General features: G+C 48.0%; 2 protein-coding genes across 2 annotated transcripts; both read right to left on the bottom strand.

The window, feature by feature from the left end:
- Window positions 1-1,090: 1,090 nt before the first annotated feature.
- HOXB1 (homeobox B1) lies at window positions 1,091-2,446 on the bottom strand. The gene is made up of 2 exons (XM_006832506.1): window positions 1,870-2,446; window positions 1,091-1,419 (listed from the first exon to the last, which is right to left on the bottom strand). The coding sequence occupies exons 1-2, from the start codon at window positions 2,444-2,446 to the stop codon at window positions 1,091-1,093; spliced, it is 906 nt and encodes a 301-aa protein (XP_006832569.1).
- An 11,579-nt stretch (window positions 2,447-14,025) lies between these two features.
- On the bottom strand, window positions 14,026-15,855 carry HOXB2 (homeobox B2). Its single transcript, XM_006832505.1, has 2 exons — window positions 15,466-15,855; window positions 14,026-14,714 (listed from the first exon to the last, which is right to left on the bottom strand). The coding sequence occupies exons 1-2, from the start codon at window positions 15,833-15,835 to the stop codon at window positions 14,035-14,037; spliced, it is 1,050 nt and encodes a 349-aa protein (XP_006832568.1). The 5' UTR covers window positions 15,836-15,855; the 3' UTR covers window positions 14,026-14,034.
- Window positions 15,856-16,193: the final 338 nt, after the last annotated feature.

The raw sequence follows: 16,193 nt of genomic DNA, 5'->3' as shown, positions 1-16,193 counted from the left end.
TAACTCTTTCCTCTTCTGTCCTCTAGGACTTAGGGAGAATGAGGCCTCCCCCAGCCCTTGTGGAGCAGCAGATCCAGACGGCAAGAAAGAAGAAAACACAGATTTTATTGGAATGAGGTAGTTGGAAGTACAGAGCCAACCTGGTTAGCTTGAGGCTCAGGCTTCCACAAAAGCAAAGGTCCTGTGGTTGTCTCCAAGGTTCAGAGAAATACTCCCTGATGCTGGGCCTCCCAGGGTTGCCCCAGGAGTAGGGGTGGAGATGGGGAGGAGGGTCCTGGGTTTTCCAGGAAGCAATAAATAGGGGAGGATCTGGTGGGAGTGCGCCTGTGCCTTTCTGGTTCAGGCTCACTATTGGCAGGCTTTACACAGCGGTCCAGAGTCTATGGAGTTCCAAGTTCCAAAACACTTTGGTGGCTTGGGAATGAGGTTGTTGGTGGGAGGAGGTGGGTCTCAGAAAACAGCCCCTGGAGGCCGCATTAGTGCAATACAAATGTGCGGGGTGGGGTTGGGGGGGTAGGAGTGGGGAGTAGTTAATAGGGTTAGATAGGGAACTTTTTGGTCTGTCACAAGGCAGCTGGTGCTATTGTAAGGTCAGTGGTGACTAGAGAGATTAAACATTGACACCCAAACACCTCCCCTCTCCAAAGAAAATTCAGAGCCCTCTGTCCCAAGGGAAGGTTAATAGAATAGGAATTCCTCTCAAAAGTCCTCGAAGCTCAAAGGCACTGAACTGAAAAAACGGAAGTTCTAAAGGAAAGGAGAATCCAGGAGGATGGAAACGCCACTCATTGCCCACACCCCCATCCTCGTGGTCACCAAGAGCAGATCCCTAGATCAAAGGCAAATGCCCTTCCCTCCACATCTGATAGGGTCAGGGTCTCCCCAGCCTTTGGTCCTATATGGTCCCTAGCCATCAGTTCCCTGCCCAGACCAAAGAAAAGTGTTACCCCCTCCCGACCAAGAGTAGCTCTAAGTTGGTGCCCCTAGCCGCGGGAAGAATAGGTGGGTCGATGGAGTCGAGGTCCCGGGTGGGGAAAGCCGAAGAAAGGGAGGGACTGGGGTGCTCGGGTGCCAGGAAGTCCCGTCGGGTTCAAGAGGTGATGGAGCTGGGTGAAGCTTCCGGAGAGGTGCAGGCCGACTGGTCCGAGGCGTCTCCCACCACCTCTTTGGAGCAGCCCTGTGGGGCTGGGGGCGCCCGGCCTCCCTCCCGCTCTCGCTTCTTCTGCTTCATGCGCCGGTTCTGGAACCAAATCTTGACCTGTGTCTCGTTGAGCTCCAGGGTAGCGGCGATCTCCACCCGCCGGGCCCGGCTCAGGTACTTGTTGAAATGGAACTCCTTCTCCAACTCAGTCAACTGCCGCGTAGTGAAGTTGGTGCGGAGGCCTCCAGGAGAGCCCAGACCCAGTTCCGACACCTTGGCTAGGGGCGGGGCGGGGAGAAGAGATGTGCCACGTCAGTTCTCTCACCTCTGTACATTTCCCCTCCCCTCCTCCTGCACCAGCTCTGCGTCTCCGTTCATCACTCTCTCCAAAGCCAGCTCTCAAAGTCCTCCTGGACCACCAGGCAACCAACCCACCCCCACCTCCAAATCTAGAGTAACCCACACTTCCATCCTCCACCCTGCGCCCCTCTGCCTGTGTTGGGTGCACAGATCAGGGCGGGAGGAGTGTAGACTTATACTTGGGGGTGACTGGCAGTCATTGGGTGGAGGGAACCCCCTCCCCCCCGACCTAAATAAAATGAAGTGGAGAACCCTTACCTGCCTTTAGCAAGATCACAGTTCTGTGACCAGCCCGAGCTCAGGATACCTCAGGACACCTCAGCTAAGTCGCTGAGCCCCGGGGAGAGACGGCCACACCCGAGCCCTACCTGTCTTGGGTGGATTCCTTTTGACTTTCATCCAGTCGAAGGTCCGCGCCGTAGAGGGGCTGGATTCTGAGCGACAGGGCGGCTCCTTTTCCTCAGAGAGAAGATCTGCATAGGCCGGCGCAAAGCTTGCTGTCTGCTCATTCCCGTAAGGAGGCTGCGGCGGAGGGTACGGCCCCGGGCCAGCTCCCCCAGCTCCGTAGCCGTCGGACAAACCTCCTACCTGGACCCCGTAGCTTGATGAGTGAAAGTAGCCTCCGTCTCCTTCAGGTTGGCCCATAGGGTAGTACTGAGAAGGCCCATAGCTGGGGCTGCAGGCAGCCGGGGCGTACCCCGACGGCGCGGAACTGGGGAACGACACCCCCAGTGCTGAAGGCGGTTGCTGCGTCGGGTAGCCGGGATTTTGCTGGAGCCCGGGACTGGGCAGCCCCCCGCCATAGCGGGCCTCTCCTGCATAATTGTCAACGACGGGAGCCGAGCAAGAGGGGAAGGGGGTAGGAGCGTTGTGGGCGCTGTAGGCGCTGGGTCCCCGGTTACAGAGTGGGTACTCTAGGAAGGAGTTCATCCTATTATAGTCCATGCGTCGAGGCCGCAAGAGGGTCGGCCCGTTTGGGGGAGACACCCTCTTGCCCTACAACCTTTCGGCAGTATGTCACGGCGCTGAGGCTTACATCCATGGCCCGGCCCAGCTCGCCTGGGCCAGCGCTCCCCTAGGAAGGGGGTAGGGAGTGGGGGGGGCGCATGTGATCTCTCCCAGGCCAATGGGCGCAGCGGGCCAGAGTTTGGCAGCCCCAGCGCCCATCCATCACCCCCCAAACATTAGCATGACAAAGACACTTCAATCACCCTCAGCCCATCCATCTGAGAGCGACGTGGAAGCGTCAAAAACATCTTTCTTCAAAGACTTTTGGAAAGAAGGGACCAGAGGGAGAGGGGGGGAAAGTTAGAAGAATATTCAAGACTTTCCTCCTCTCCCAACCCCCAAAGCCTTCAAGAGGTTATTAGATTTGGACAAATTCAATCCAGCTGCCCCCCACTCTTCCCACCGCCCAAAGGAGCCTTCTCCCCAAGGCTGTAGATCTGGAGGTGGGGAATCCAGGCTCCTTCTTTACTTTGCTCACTTGGTGCTTCCTTCCCCCAATTTGTCTTGGGGTGATGGGCTAGGACAGGCGGTTGAGGTATGTTATCTAGGGCCAAATGGATGGCTGGGGGGTGGGGATGGGGGCGGAGGGCAAAGACGCCTAAGGGTGTGAGGCAGAGTCTAGAATCTAGATGAAGATTTCATTAAAAGTGTGGGGTGGGAAACTGACATTTCAGCAAGCAAGGCAGGACTACAGAAATGTGAGGAGGATGAGAAACGCCCCATTCCTCCCTCCATCTCTCTGCACAAATGCTCTCTCCTCATTCACACATCCATTTCTCTCCCTCAGCCTCTCTTTATATTCTCTCTGTCTCAATCCATCTCTCCATTCGTCCATCTCTCTCCATATTTATATTTGTTCCCTACCTATCCATCAACTCATCTTTCTAGATGTATTTATCCTCTCTCTAGCCATCCATAGCTGTAGCTGGCTCGCTCACTCAGACTTAAATAACTCCCTATATCCCTCCAGAGAGCTACAATGAACACAGAGCTAGGTATTTACAGAGGGGTGAAGCAGAGGGAGATTTTTATTCTATTTCTGAAGGGTTTAAAACTAGTGTGACCCGAGATTCTCGTTCCCTCCTATCCTTCTTTCCTGCACTATGTCCATTTCCTCCCAAAAGAAAGAAAACTCTCAAACCCTAATTCCATAAACTCAGTCCTTATTCAGATTTTCAATTAGGTTTCTAGACTTGAGGAGTGTTTACTCAGAGAATGGAAGAATTAGTGTGAAGGTCCTAAGGCTCTGAATTCTAATGCTCAAGTGGAGTCTCAGTCATCCCTTTCTGCTTTGTATGTCTGTTGGGTTGTGTTTGGGGGCAGGGAAACAGGAAGTGCCATCCTCACTCTTTCAGATTCTGGATGGCACTAGAGGAGAAGAAGCCCATTGATTCTCCTCCTACGGACTCCTCAGACAAGAGCTTGGTGCAATCCAACACCCACACTCATTTGTAACTTGTCAGGGTGTCTGCCTGGCCAGAGGCCTGGGGCTGGGGCTAGGGCAAGTCCAGGAGGGCAAGAGTTCAGGGAGGGATCTCTGTAAACAACTGAACTCAGGAGAGGAAGGGGAAGCAGGTGGGACAGGTCTAGAGAGAACCATCAAAACTTCTCAGGTTTCACCACCCTACAAGAAGTCTGGTGAATACTCATCAGCTCTCAGCAAGGGACACCAAAGTTATCTCTTTTGTGTCTCATTATCTTTCTGTCTCCCCTTCTCCCTCATTTTTGCCTATTCTTCTCTGTAGTTGCCTCTCCTATTTTCTATCTCAATCACACCGACTTTCTCTTCTCTGGTAACTGTGAGTCCTGCTTAGCTCCTAACTATGAAAGAGCTCAAAGCATTTCACAGGACCCCTGTCTCCTCCCCTTTCTCACCCATACTTACTTCATACCCTGCAGACCCAGAGAAGTTGGGGGTGGGGGAACCAGCTGGTAGTTTAAGAGAGAGAAGGAATGGGGGAGGGTAAGAGAATGTTCATTGCCAAAGGAAAGAGGGCAGACAAAGGAAATGAGAATTGAGATGGGGTTGGGGGAGAGAACACACGTACTGAAGTTGGAAAAGTATCTCATTCTTAACATTACTCCTCTTTGGGTTTATAAATGCTTCCAGCTTTTTACACAGACTGAAACCTGTGAGAATAAAGGAAGACTAGAGATGAAGAGGGTAGAGTATTAAGGTTTCTCTTCTAGCCCTAAATCTGAGCTAGGCCTATATTTGACCTGGCAGCCCTGCCTCTGAGACATTTAAGATTTCTTCACTTTCCACTTTTCCCTCAACCCAGGCAATTACCTACCTACTCTATCCTTATCTCTTGCCTTCCTAATGAAGGGAACAACATTAGATCCAAATGAGGTAAATTCTAAATCACTTTAATAAAATAGCACAAATTCCTCTAGGAGTTGGGGATATGCAATTGTTGTTGTTAAGCGCCAACGCAGTGGCTTTGATTCTCGCTCATAGCGACCCTGAATAGGGTTTCCGAGGAGCGACTGGTAAATTTGAACCACCGACCTTGAGGTTCAAACTGACTTTGTGGCCAAGTACCTTATTCCACGGCACTATACCAGGACTCCAATAACAGCAAGTTGTTATTGTTGTTGTTAAGTGTCATTGAGTTGTTTCCAACCCATGTTGTTGTTGTTAAGTGCCGTCGAGTCGGTTTCGATCCATAGCGACCCTGCACAGGGTTTCCGAGGGTGTAAATCTTTACGGGAGTAGAAAGCCTCATCTTTCTCCCGCGGAGCAGCTGGTAGTCTCAAACCGCTGACCTGAAGGTTCGCATCCCGATTCGTAACCACTACGTGACCCTGTATAGGGTTTCCAAGAAGCGGCTGACCTTGCAGTTCAAACCAGCTTTGCAGTCCAGCACATTAACCCACAGCACCAATAACAGCAATCAACCCATGGCAGTGAGTTTTGGTTTGGAATAACAGCAATAACCAGAAAAAGGTGGTGCAAATGTGTTTGGAATCATATTAATCAGATTTCATTGCAGTGATTACTTCAACCTCAATTTTCCAAATCCACCACATACATTCTCCAATTCATCCCTGAGTCTTGCCACCTTCCCCTCTGTGGCAGATAAGTTAAAACTTTCCAGAATTCCTACTGCTTCCGTCAGCTTCATTGAGAAGGAAGAGCATGAGTGGAGCGTGAGATCTTACCTCGAAAAGTGGCGACAGCAGAGACAGTGACAGAGGCAATGACATGGAGAGAGAGAGCAGCCTTGGCCTCTAGGCCTGTGGACTGAGTAATGCTGTGTGCCTGTGAGCTGGAGGCTGGCTTACAGAATGTGCCCTTAGGACACTTAAATGAATATATGTTTTTTGTTTTGTATGTCTACATCAAATATTTTTGCACAAGGAGGAAGTAGGATCGCTGTTGTTGCAGGGAGGGGATTGTAACCATTGAGATAAAATAAAGCATACAATTTGTTGAATGTAAAGCTGATGTTCTTGTCTATTAACCTTCACTCAATTCACAAGAAAAAGTTTTTTAAAAAGGAACTGGGAGAACCAACCAACTTGGCTCCCAAGACACTTTTCTTCCTCCTTAAAAAGAAGTTCCTCTGGCCAAGGGAGTCTATGGAGTTTTTATGTCTTATACCCACAACTGAGTGGGAAAAATAAAACAAAAACAGAGCAAGAATCCACATCTGGAGTAGCCCATGTTGTTGTTGTTAAGTGCCGTCGAGTCGGTGCCAACCCATAGCGACCCTGTATAGTGTTTCCAAGGCGCGACTGGTGAGCTTGAACTGCTGACCTTGCAGTTCAAACCAACCTTGCAGTCCAGTGCGTTAAACCACACCAGGACTCCCGTGGAAGTAACCCATAGGCTACAGGATTTTCTGGTTGAGCAAATTAAATTCATCAGAGGGATGGAGGGACCCAATACCAAGATGAAATGAAATTTATTTCCTAGTTTGTATGATCTGCTTAGACTTATACAGCAGCAGAGAAATCGACATGTTTATAACTGAAATTATCTTTAAGGATTGATGGTCCTTACCACATTGAGAGGGCAGGCAGAGGAACCATTCTAACCAACGTTGGGCATGTTAGAAATGTACACCTCAGATTATGGTCCTTTCTGTAAAAGAAGCTGCTTCCCCTAGGAATTGGCAGGAGCAATATGAATATTTTCATTAGGCTAAGTGTCTCTTTCTTACTGATCTCAGTCCAGATTTCTGGGATACATTTGAAGGCCAAGCCCAAGAGCAAAGGTTGAAGCTTAAGAATTAAACATATATCCAGGGTTATATGTTTTCCCTAAAAGAGGATGGTTTCTTCTTGTTGTTGGGAAGAGAGGGTCTGAGTTTATTAGTGTTTCCTTTAGTGAAAATTAATTAAACTATCATGAATCTAGCTGGGAACTTTAGACTATGGGTAGTATATATCATAATGAGAAAAATACTAGGCTTAGGGTCATAATACTTGGGTTCAAGTCCTTGCTTGGTCACGTCTTGTCTTTCCTATATAAAATTATTGTAATCTTATTTATTTTACTGCATTGCAAATAGGATTGAATAACAAGAGAATGGAAGTCATGGAGCCAAACCACTGGCATGTAGTCAATTCTGACTCATAGCATCCAGTCAGTTCTGACCCATAGGACAGAGTAGAATTGTCCTTTTGGGTTTCAAGGCTGTAAATTTTTACCAGAACACACAGCCTCATCTTTCTCTTGTGAAATGACTAGTGGATTTGAACTGTTGAACATTTGTCATTTGCAGCCCAACTGGTGAACTACTATGCCACCAGGGCTCCTTGTAAACCACAGAGAACTCTATCGGTATATAACATTAGGTGCAAAGTCTGAAATAATATGAGTCAGTCTTTTGTTTTATATTTTAAAGATAACTAGTATATTAAAATATGGAAATATATAGTAAAATAGCATATGTTCTGTATTTTCATGTAATACATCACCATATATTATACAGTATGTACTTTATAATATGCAAATTTTATAGGGAATTGAGAAGGTTGGCTGTTTTGGCAAAACATTTTCTTCTACATTGATATTAATTGTAAGAACCAAAACCTAATGTTTTATATCCATAAAAGAACCTAAAATGATTGAAATTTCAGTCAAAGTTTTGAGATTAGATATTAGAAAGAACCTCCTGGTTTCTGTAAATATTTGGGGAAAGTTTTCTAGGGAAGTTATTGTCTTCTTCCTTAAGGGATTTCACTTGGCAACTGTTCTTCCAAATGTTAGGGGTTGAACTTAACTTCTATGATCCAGATAGATCAACATGCTATGAATTTTTATCTGGAGTGCAAGGTTAAGTCAGAGAGTTGAAATAACTTATTAAAGGAAATATTGGAATACCAGGACTAATTGAAGCAATTTTTAATTAATTGGTTTTATCCAAGTGGGATGTTATTGTTGTTGTTAAGTGCCCTTGAGTTGGTTCCGAATCATAGCGACCCTGTATAGGGTTTCCAAAGAGCGACTGGTGAGCTTGAACTGCAACCTTGAGGTTCAAACGGCTTTGCAGTCTGGCACATTAACTGCTTTGCAGTCTGCCACAGAGCCACACCAGGACTCCAGCAAGTGGGATGTTGTTGTTGTTGTTATTGTCAGGTGCCATCGAGTCAGAACCGACTCATAGCGACCCCATGCACAGCAGAATGAAACAATGTCCGATCCTGGGCCAACCTCACTACCGCTGCCACACTTGACGCCATCAATGATGCCACCTGGCTGATCCATCTCTTTGGGGGTCTTCCTCTTTTTCTCTGACCCTCCATCTTACCCAGCATGACATCCTTCTCCAGTGACTGTTCCCTCCTGACAATATGTCCAAAGTATGAGAGACGAAGCTTAGCCAGTCTGGCCTCCAAGGAGCACTCTGGCTGCACTTCTTCCAAAACAGATCTATTGGTTCTTTTGGCTGTCCATGGCACTTTTAGTATTCTCCTCCAACACCACAACTCAAAGGCATCAATTCTTCTATGATCTTCCTTATTCACTGTCGAGCTTTCGCATCCATATGAGGTTATTGAAAGTACCATGGCTTGGGTCAGGCGCACCTTAGTCCTCAAGCTGACATCTCTGCTCTTCAACACTTTAAAAAGTTCCTGTGCAGCAGATTTGCCCAATGCAAGATGTCGTCTGATCTCTTGACTGCTGCTTCCGCGAGTGTTGATAGTTGATCCAAGAATGAAGTCCTTGACAACTTCAATCTTTTCTCTGTTGATAAGAATGTTGTTTATTGGTCCAGTGGTGAGGATTTTTGCTTTCCTGACATTGAGATGCAACCCATACTGAAGGCTGTGCTCTTTGATCTTCATCAGTAAATGTTTCAAGTCCTCTTCACTTTCAGCAAGCACGGGAGTAGTGTGGCCAAAATATCTACTTTAGAAACCTTATGAACACTCACCCAATTGATTATGTAGTGGAATGACTTGTCCAAACTCTGGTTTTTCTATAGTGTTTGGGAATAAGAGCAAAGCTCCTTTATTTTTCACTTTCTACTTTAAGGAGGAATTAATTTGCTAGATTCCATTCAGGTACAGTAGATCTGGTTCACCACTGCGTGTGGAGAGAGGGGTGGAGGAGGTAGGGAGTAGAACTGGGTTGGAAGGATCAGTGGAGGGTCTGGGCCATGTCTGCCAGAACAGGCAGAGAGGAAATGACGTGGGGCCTTAAAGGTCACTTTCTGCAAACTGAGAACATGAATTTGACTGAGAGCACATATCAGAAAGATGTGCAGTGGGTCCAGTAAGTACTTTTCAGAGATTTGGGGGCAAGGTGGGTAGAGGAATTCAATAGAGTTGTTTGGCGAGACTCAAAATTTGTGCCTATATTCTAATGCCCTGGTCATCAGATAAAACATGACAAGTCTAGAATACCATGTCAAAGAAAAAGTTGGATGACATTTTTGGTACGAAATGGCCTATTCTTTTTAAAGCAAGAATAAACATAACAAAATGTTGGGGAAAAGATGTAGCAGATGAAAGTCAAAGGAAAACTGGGCCAGGATACTTCTTAATCATTTTTATAGAATACCTGGTACCTGACAATCCAGCACTACAACTCATACAAGCTTTCTGGAAAGATTTATCTCCTTATTTATTTAAATAATTATTGGGGCATGATGGTTGGTATAAAGATACAAATGAACATTTATTAAAATGGCCCCACCAGATACTCAGGAAGGAGGTATATTGTCAACACCAAAAGTCACCACTCCCAGATAATAGCGTATGACACCAGTCATAATAAATATTTAATGCATTGTTAGAGAATACAAACAAATATACTTTGGGCATATATTGATATAGAATGCACTAGAGGCATTTAGTTCTTTCATTTTTTACAGATGGAGAGAGAAACTGAGGTCCAACAGGGGGAAGGGACTTGTCCAAGTATAATTTCTTCTTCTTTTTCTCCTTTCTTCTTTTAAATGACTCAGGGTTATCATGATTGCAGTAATTCCTCATGCTAATGAGCCTGTTGTAACTTTGTAAGATAGGTTGTTGTTAAATGCTGTTGCGTTGGTTCCTGTATAGGATTTCTGAGGAGCGGCTGGTATGTTGAACCACTTGTGGTCTAGCGCCACACCAGGAATCCTGTAGGATAAGTACTGGACTGCTAACCACAAGGTTGGCAGTTCAAACCCACCATCCGCTCCTCGGAGTAAGAACTGACTGGGCAGCACTTAAGAACAACAATGATGCTTTGCTTTCACCATAATATAAGTGAGTCATTCTTCTTAAAAGAATGACTCATCACAGAGAATAAGGCCAACTTCTGGGCCTTCTGGACTGCACTGAAACCTTCCTATTCCAATCACAGCTGATTTATAACCAGTCAACCAATCTCTGCTATAGACCACCCAAAGTTGATTCTAATCTGAAAGAAGCCCTGCCCAGACCAGGATGGGATTTGAGTGTAGCCACCTGGCACTCCCCTCTAATTTGCCACCCCAGGAATGAAGGATCTGTTACAGTATCTTGGAACCACATTTTTTCCATTTATTTAGCTATATTGTTGTTTTTAAGTGCCATTGAGTCTGTTCCGATTCATAGCGACACTATGTAAGATTTCCAAGGAGCAGCTGGTGAGTTTGAACCATCGACCCTTCAGTTCAAACTCATTTTTTAGTTTAGTGTTTATTCTACAGCTCCACATCAGTACTCCAACATGTGCAAAAACTTACATCTCAATCCTTCATGGATCACAAATTTTTAGACATCCCCTTGAATTTGAGGTTGGGTGAAGAAACGGAAGCAATGAATTGCCTTTGGTTCTGATGTTCTAGCATTGCTGTTGTTGTAGTATCATTGAATCAGTTCGGACACATAGCAACCCTGTATAGGATTTCCTATGAGTGGCTGGTGAGCTTGAACCACCAACCTTGTGGTCCAAACTGACTTTGCAGTCCAGCACATTAACCCACAGCACCACACCAGGACTCCGTCATAGCATTAGAGAGATTATATTTTGTGAATTTGGGAAAGGAGAGAAGCAGAAAGGCTAGTTTTCTGTAAAACTTCCAACGCCTCTTCAATAATCAACCAAAGCAAATGCTGGATCCCTGGATTGGGAGCTTCTTACCCGAAAGACATCCTGAATCTAAGCATCTTCGTGATTGATCCTTTGGCTTGACACTCCTGGATCCCCACTTACTCTGGCAGGGGTGAATCAGGACAAATGAAGCTTCTGGCAGAAGAGGGGAGTCCCTCCCCTTTGGACCACTGGTATGGGTAAGGAAGGATTGGATGGCAGTGGCAAGGTAAAGTGGGTCAAAAATTCTTCAGCATAAACTAAGGGCAGGAAGCAAGGTGGCACTGAGACCTAGCAGTGCTTCTCAAACTCTAATGTGCACTTGCAGATCTACTAAATTGCAGATTCTAATTCAGTAGTTCTGGAGTGAGGCCTAAGAGTCTGCATTTCTAACTGGCTCACAGGTAGTGGACCACCACATTGAATTACAAAGTCTAGAGAACTGAACCATCAGAAAGGCTCCTGAGTATGTTCTCAGGGTGTGAAGTCTCCCCAGCAGAGCAGATCTTATATTTTTTGGGCTTATATCCTTTTGACCAAAGAAAAACCATAAAGTGGACAATTAGCAGGATCCTTCTGGTATCCTTGATCTTTGTAACAACTTGCTAAAGCATTTTTAATTAGATCAAATTATCCGGTTTGGCTGTCCATAGAAATCAAAGTCTCCAGCTGAAATGTCTATTTCATCTTGCTAGTGTAGAGATGGCTTATGTGCTGTGATTTTTAAGATGTGAAACACTGCCGGTAGGCATATTTTATGGAGAAATAAACACAGAGCCCAATGAGATGTATAGTGTGGTTTTAATATATTGTATATTCACTTATTTATGGGGAAAATAAACACGCACGCCAATAAGCTGTGTATTATTACTTTAATATCTTGAATTTATTTCATACCTATATATTTTATGAGGGAAAATAAACTAATAAGATACATGATATTATTATACTAACACATCTAATTGTTCTATATTAATTTATTTATGAGAGAAATAAGTCCAATTTAACATGACATAAGATTATTTAGTGCAGGAGATGAATTCTATATTAAGACAGTTTAAGGGATAAAAATTCAGCTAAATAAGATGTGTGTACTTCCTACAATGAGGGACCTGTTTTAAAAATATGTGTGTGTGTGTGTGTATATATATATATATATATACAAGGGCTTGTCTAGCTTTGTATGTCGGCTCCTGCCTTATCCTGACAGTTACTGCCTTTAGGTCCCTGTCCTGCTGGTCCAGGGGAAAGTCTGGGAGGCCCAGGAAATAAACTGCATTTAGAGAAAGACAGCATCTGCTGCGGAGATAGCCCCATGGTGTCTGTTTCTCAGCCAGAAAAATATTAAATAAACCTAAGGAGGATGGATAGCTTCCTGGGGCCCCTTAAATTTCCACGTTTCCCTGCAACAAACCAGGAGGCCGAAGGGGGAGATGGATCCTTGTTTTCTGAGTTTTCAAGGGGCTGGGCAGGGTGCAGTTGAGTGTAGTAGAGGGTGCTGGTGTGCACAATGAAGTTGTTGACAAATGCAGGTAGGTCTGCATTTGGTGTATGCTTTGGCCTGGCTTCAAATCCCAAAGCGCAGGGCCTAAAGGCAGACCCTGGGAAGCAACCCCGCGGTCTCCCCATCCCTTCCCCCACCTACTCCAGCATTCTCGCATCCTCAACATCCGCTGGGTTCATTTTAAAAACAAAACAAAAACGAAAGGGAGGCTCCCGAGCCTCATTTCTTCCTTGGGGTCTAGAAGATCTGGATGGGGGGAGGGGGCTGGAACCTGCCCATCCCGAAGCGGCTGTCATGGCGGCCACTGTCTCTCTCCTCGCCCTCCCCGCCGCCTGGCCCCAGCGCCATTTTGAGCATCTTCCTGTCTTCCCCATATCCTTCCCGCTCTCCTCCTCAGTCTTCCCTCCTCGCAAGCCACACACCTTCCGCTGTTTTCTGGACCACCCAGGACTTGTCGCCGGGCTGCTCTTCGGACGCTCTTCTAACCCTAGTCCCAGGATAAGGAGGGGACGGAAGAGCACTGGCGTGCGGCAAAGCCACATTTCTCAGCCAGGGTGCTTTTTCCGCCCTCTTGGACCAGTTCCTAGCCCTAAACATGAGGGTCCTGCTTTAGGGAAAATCCATCCTCAAACATCTGCAGACCTCAGAAGGCCCTGGCCTTGCACACACCTCTCAGGTTGCCAGCGTTGGGGGAAAAAACCCCTCCATCCTGCTTAGGGCATTGAAGCCGAAGCTTGGGGAGCCCTTTCCAAGTCAGCTAAACCCTAGCCCCCTGCCCTCCTCTTTGTACACCGTCTTTGGTCCGCGGCACACCTCTCTGCCCACCTTCCTGTCTTAACAGAGGCCCTGGAATAGCCACGCAGGGCCAAAGGCCGTCTGCTGCGGGCTAGGGAGCTGACCGAGTTTACAGAAACCCTCCGAACCATCCCAGAGTCGCCGAGAAAGAAGAGGGAGAAGCAGCGACCAAATGGGGCCACCTTTGTACCACCCGGACTTCCCAACTAGGCTTTGCCGCCGCATCCTGCCCGCTCCCAGGAACTAATTTGCGGCTAGCGCTGGAGGAGAGGGCTGGCCTTGGCGTTCAAGGGAAGGGCCTGGGTCCCAACACAATCACTTACTCGTTTTCATATTATAAAGACATTTATTTAATCTATGAAAATAATGTACAATAAATACTTTCCCCTTTTCCTATTATTAAAGAATTTTAATAAATAATCTACGGTCTAAAACGTTAAAAAAAAAAAAAGGAAAATAGGTCCCTCTAAGTTCTTAAGAAAGCCCCCTTAGTTTAATTATTCCTGAGATTTCGTTGAAAGGAGTCTACAAACGGAATTTTTCTGAGTAGGTTTTATATGAAGTTCAGGGGGAGAAAAGGGGGTATTAAATGCTAATTCAATAATACCTGAATTTTAGCAAAACACAGAAAAAGTCTGTGGGACTGGGGGAGGGGAAGTTTCTGTTGTTCCTGCAGGTGCCCGGGCTCCGAAAGGCCTGGGACACGGGTTAGGGGAACTGCAGGTCGATGGCACAGAGCGTGCTGGTGAAGAAGTCCAGCTCCTCTTCGGAAAAGGGAACCGGGCTGTCAAGTGAGCCCTGCAGGCTGGGCGAGAGGCCTCCCGAGAGTTGGTGACAGGAGTCGGCCGCGAAGAAATTGAGGTCAGGCAGGAAAGGCGAATCCTGCCGCTCCGGGAAGGCGTCTTCTGGCAATCGCTCCCCCTCCAGCTCCGCGGCCCCATGCTGCACGCAACCCCGGCTCTGCGCCCCCGCACCCTCCACGCGATTGGCCAAAAGCCGGGGTCCCGGGGTGTCCATGAGACCCGGGGCGACCTCGGGCAGGTGGGCGCAGGCTTCTCGAGCCTCCCTCGGGGTGGAGGGGCCGCCCGGGCTGGCCGCGGGCTCCTCGGCGAGGTCGCCAGGGTCCTCTAGGGCGCCCGGGCAGGCTGGTTCCCCGTCGGACGGCTCTCGATGCTGCGTCTGCCGCTTGTGCTTCATGCGCCGGTTCTGGAACCAGACTTTGACCTGCCTCTCGGTGAGGTCCAGCAAGGCCGCGATCTCGACGCGCCGTGGCCGGCACAGATACTTGTTAAAGTGGAATTCCTTCTCCAACTCCAGCAGCTGCGTGTTGGTGTACGCCGTGCGCAGCCTGCGCGCCCCGCCGCCCGCCTCCGGGAGTCCCGGGCCTTCTGTCGGGAAAACAGTCTGGGCGTCAAAGCGGGCCGCGACCTCCGCCCACCCTCAGTGCCGCTGAGCTGAAGACTACCCCTTCACCAAAACCAATCTCAGCTGTACCTTTCTCCCTCCCCCACGGAAGCAGCTCACTCTCACTGTTTTTCCTTCTTTTCTTGCCCAACAGCACGGCCCCGGGTCAGGGCAACGCATTCAGAGAACCGCCCACGGGCCGCGCAGGGGGCAAGGGAGAGTCTGCCTGCGACCACAGAACCTCAAAGTCCCCCTCCCAAGTCCTCCGAGTGGAGCCCTCAATTCGATACTTTGCAAATCAACCTGGGGAAAAGGTTCAGAAAGAAAATTGTTCTTCACCCCATTTTCTCTCTAGTTCTCAAATTCCCCCACTAGGGAACCGTAGCTCCTCCTGCCCCATATGCAATCCCAGCAACACTTTCATTTCCCTACACAGGTACGGGTGAAAATCCCAATGGAATACTTGTCTTCTAATAGAAAAAACAGCTCTTCCCCAACCTTTCCCAGAATCTGTTGTCGTGTGTGTGTGTGTGTGTGTGTGTGTGTGTGTAGGGGGGTAATGCTAGCAGTGGCCAGGCCTGAACCCCAACGGGGATATTCTGTTTCCCCATCCCTGGAAATAAGGGGAGCAAGGAACCCCAACAGGCTTTTCATCGTTTTTACCTCCTCCCACGTCTCTCTCCCTTTCTTCTCGATACCCATCACCCCATCCCCACCTCCACCCATCTTACCGACCTGCCGGCGATCCAACCCCGGAGGAGGCGACCGGAGAAGGAGACGTGGCGTGTTGGCTGGGTTTCTTGCCGGATTTCTTCTCTTTCATCCAGGGGAACTCGGGGGCCGGGGGGGCTGCGGGGAGCGGCGGCAGCGGCAGAGCGGGCCCATCTTCCGCTTGCTTTTGGCTCCCGGGTCTCTGAAGGGTGGAGGCGCCGGGCTGGAGACTGGGGAAGGTTTGCTCGAAAGGAGGAGGAGGAGGAATTAATGTCGACTCCTTGATTGATGAAGTTTGAAATGTCTCCAAGACAGCGGGAAAGGAAGTCAAACACTCCGCGAGCGATGGCTGGCTGTTTATAAACCCAATCTCCCTCTCAAATTCAAAATTCATGGCTTACAATGGTGGGGGAGGGGGCCTGCTGGGGGGGCGTCAGGAGGGAGGATCGGAAGGGACCCCCCCTCCTGCCCCCCCCAGGTTTATGTAGTGGAGCGATCTTGGGAGGGAGAGATTTCGCTCTATTTTTTTTTTTTAATTTGGGCCTTTATAATTGTATATTGCTGATAAATACAAGCGTATGGGGACTCTCTCTATTAAACCCAGTACTCTGGCGAAATTGCAGGGAATTCGTGGTCACGGGACCTGCCTCGGCCAATCGCTCGCCAGGGCCTGTGGAAAACAGAGCATTATTTGCTTTAATTGATTCAAAAACTCCAGAGGACCACGACCTGGACATCATGAGGCCCCCCCC

The sequence above is a fragment of the Chrysochloris asiatica genome, unplaced genomic scaffold (genome assembly GCF_000296735.1).
Source record: "Chrysochloris asiatica unplaced genomic scaffold, ChrAsi1.0 scaffold00007, whole genome shotgun sequence".
Classification (NCBI taxonomy): domain Eukaryota; kingdom Metazoa; phylum Chordata; class Mammalia; order Afrosoricida; family Chrysochloridae; genus Chrysochloris; species Chrysochloris asiatica.
Note: the sequence above shows the minus strand (reverse complement) of the source record. Positions and strands in the feature narration are given on the sequence as shown.

What these genes read in the sequence shown, in the direction of transcription:
- HOXB1 (XM_006832506.1), bottom strand. Translation starts at nt 2,446, where the DNA reads ATGGACTATAATAGGATGAACTCCTTCCTAGAGTACCCACTCTGTAAC. An exon ending in AAGGAATCCACCCAAGACAG is followed by an intron (nt 1,420 to 1,869) that starts GTAGGGCTCGGG and finishes CCCCGCCCCTAG; the next exon opens with CCAAGGTGTCGGAACTGGGT.
- HOXB2 (XM_006832505.1), bottom strand. Translation starts at nt 15,835, where the DNA reads ATGAATTTTGAATTTGAGAGGGAGATTGGGTTTATAAACAGCCAGCCA. An exon ending in CGGGGTTGGATCGCCGGCAG is followed by an intron (nt 14,715 to 15,465) that starts GTCGGTAAGATG and finishes TTTTCCCGACAG; the next exon opens with AAGGCCCGGGACTCCCGGAG.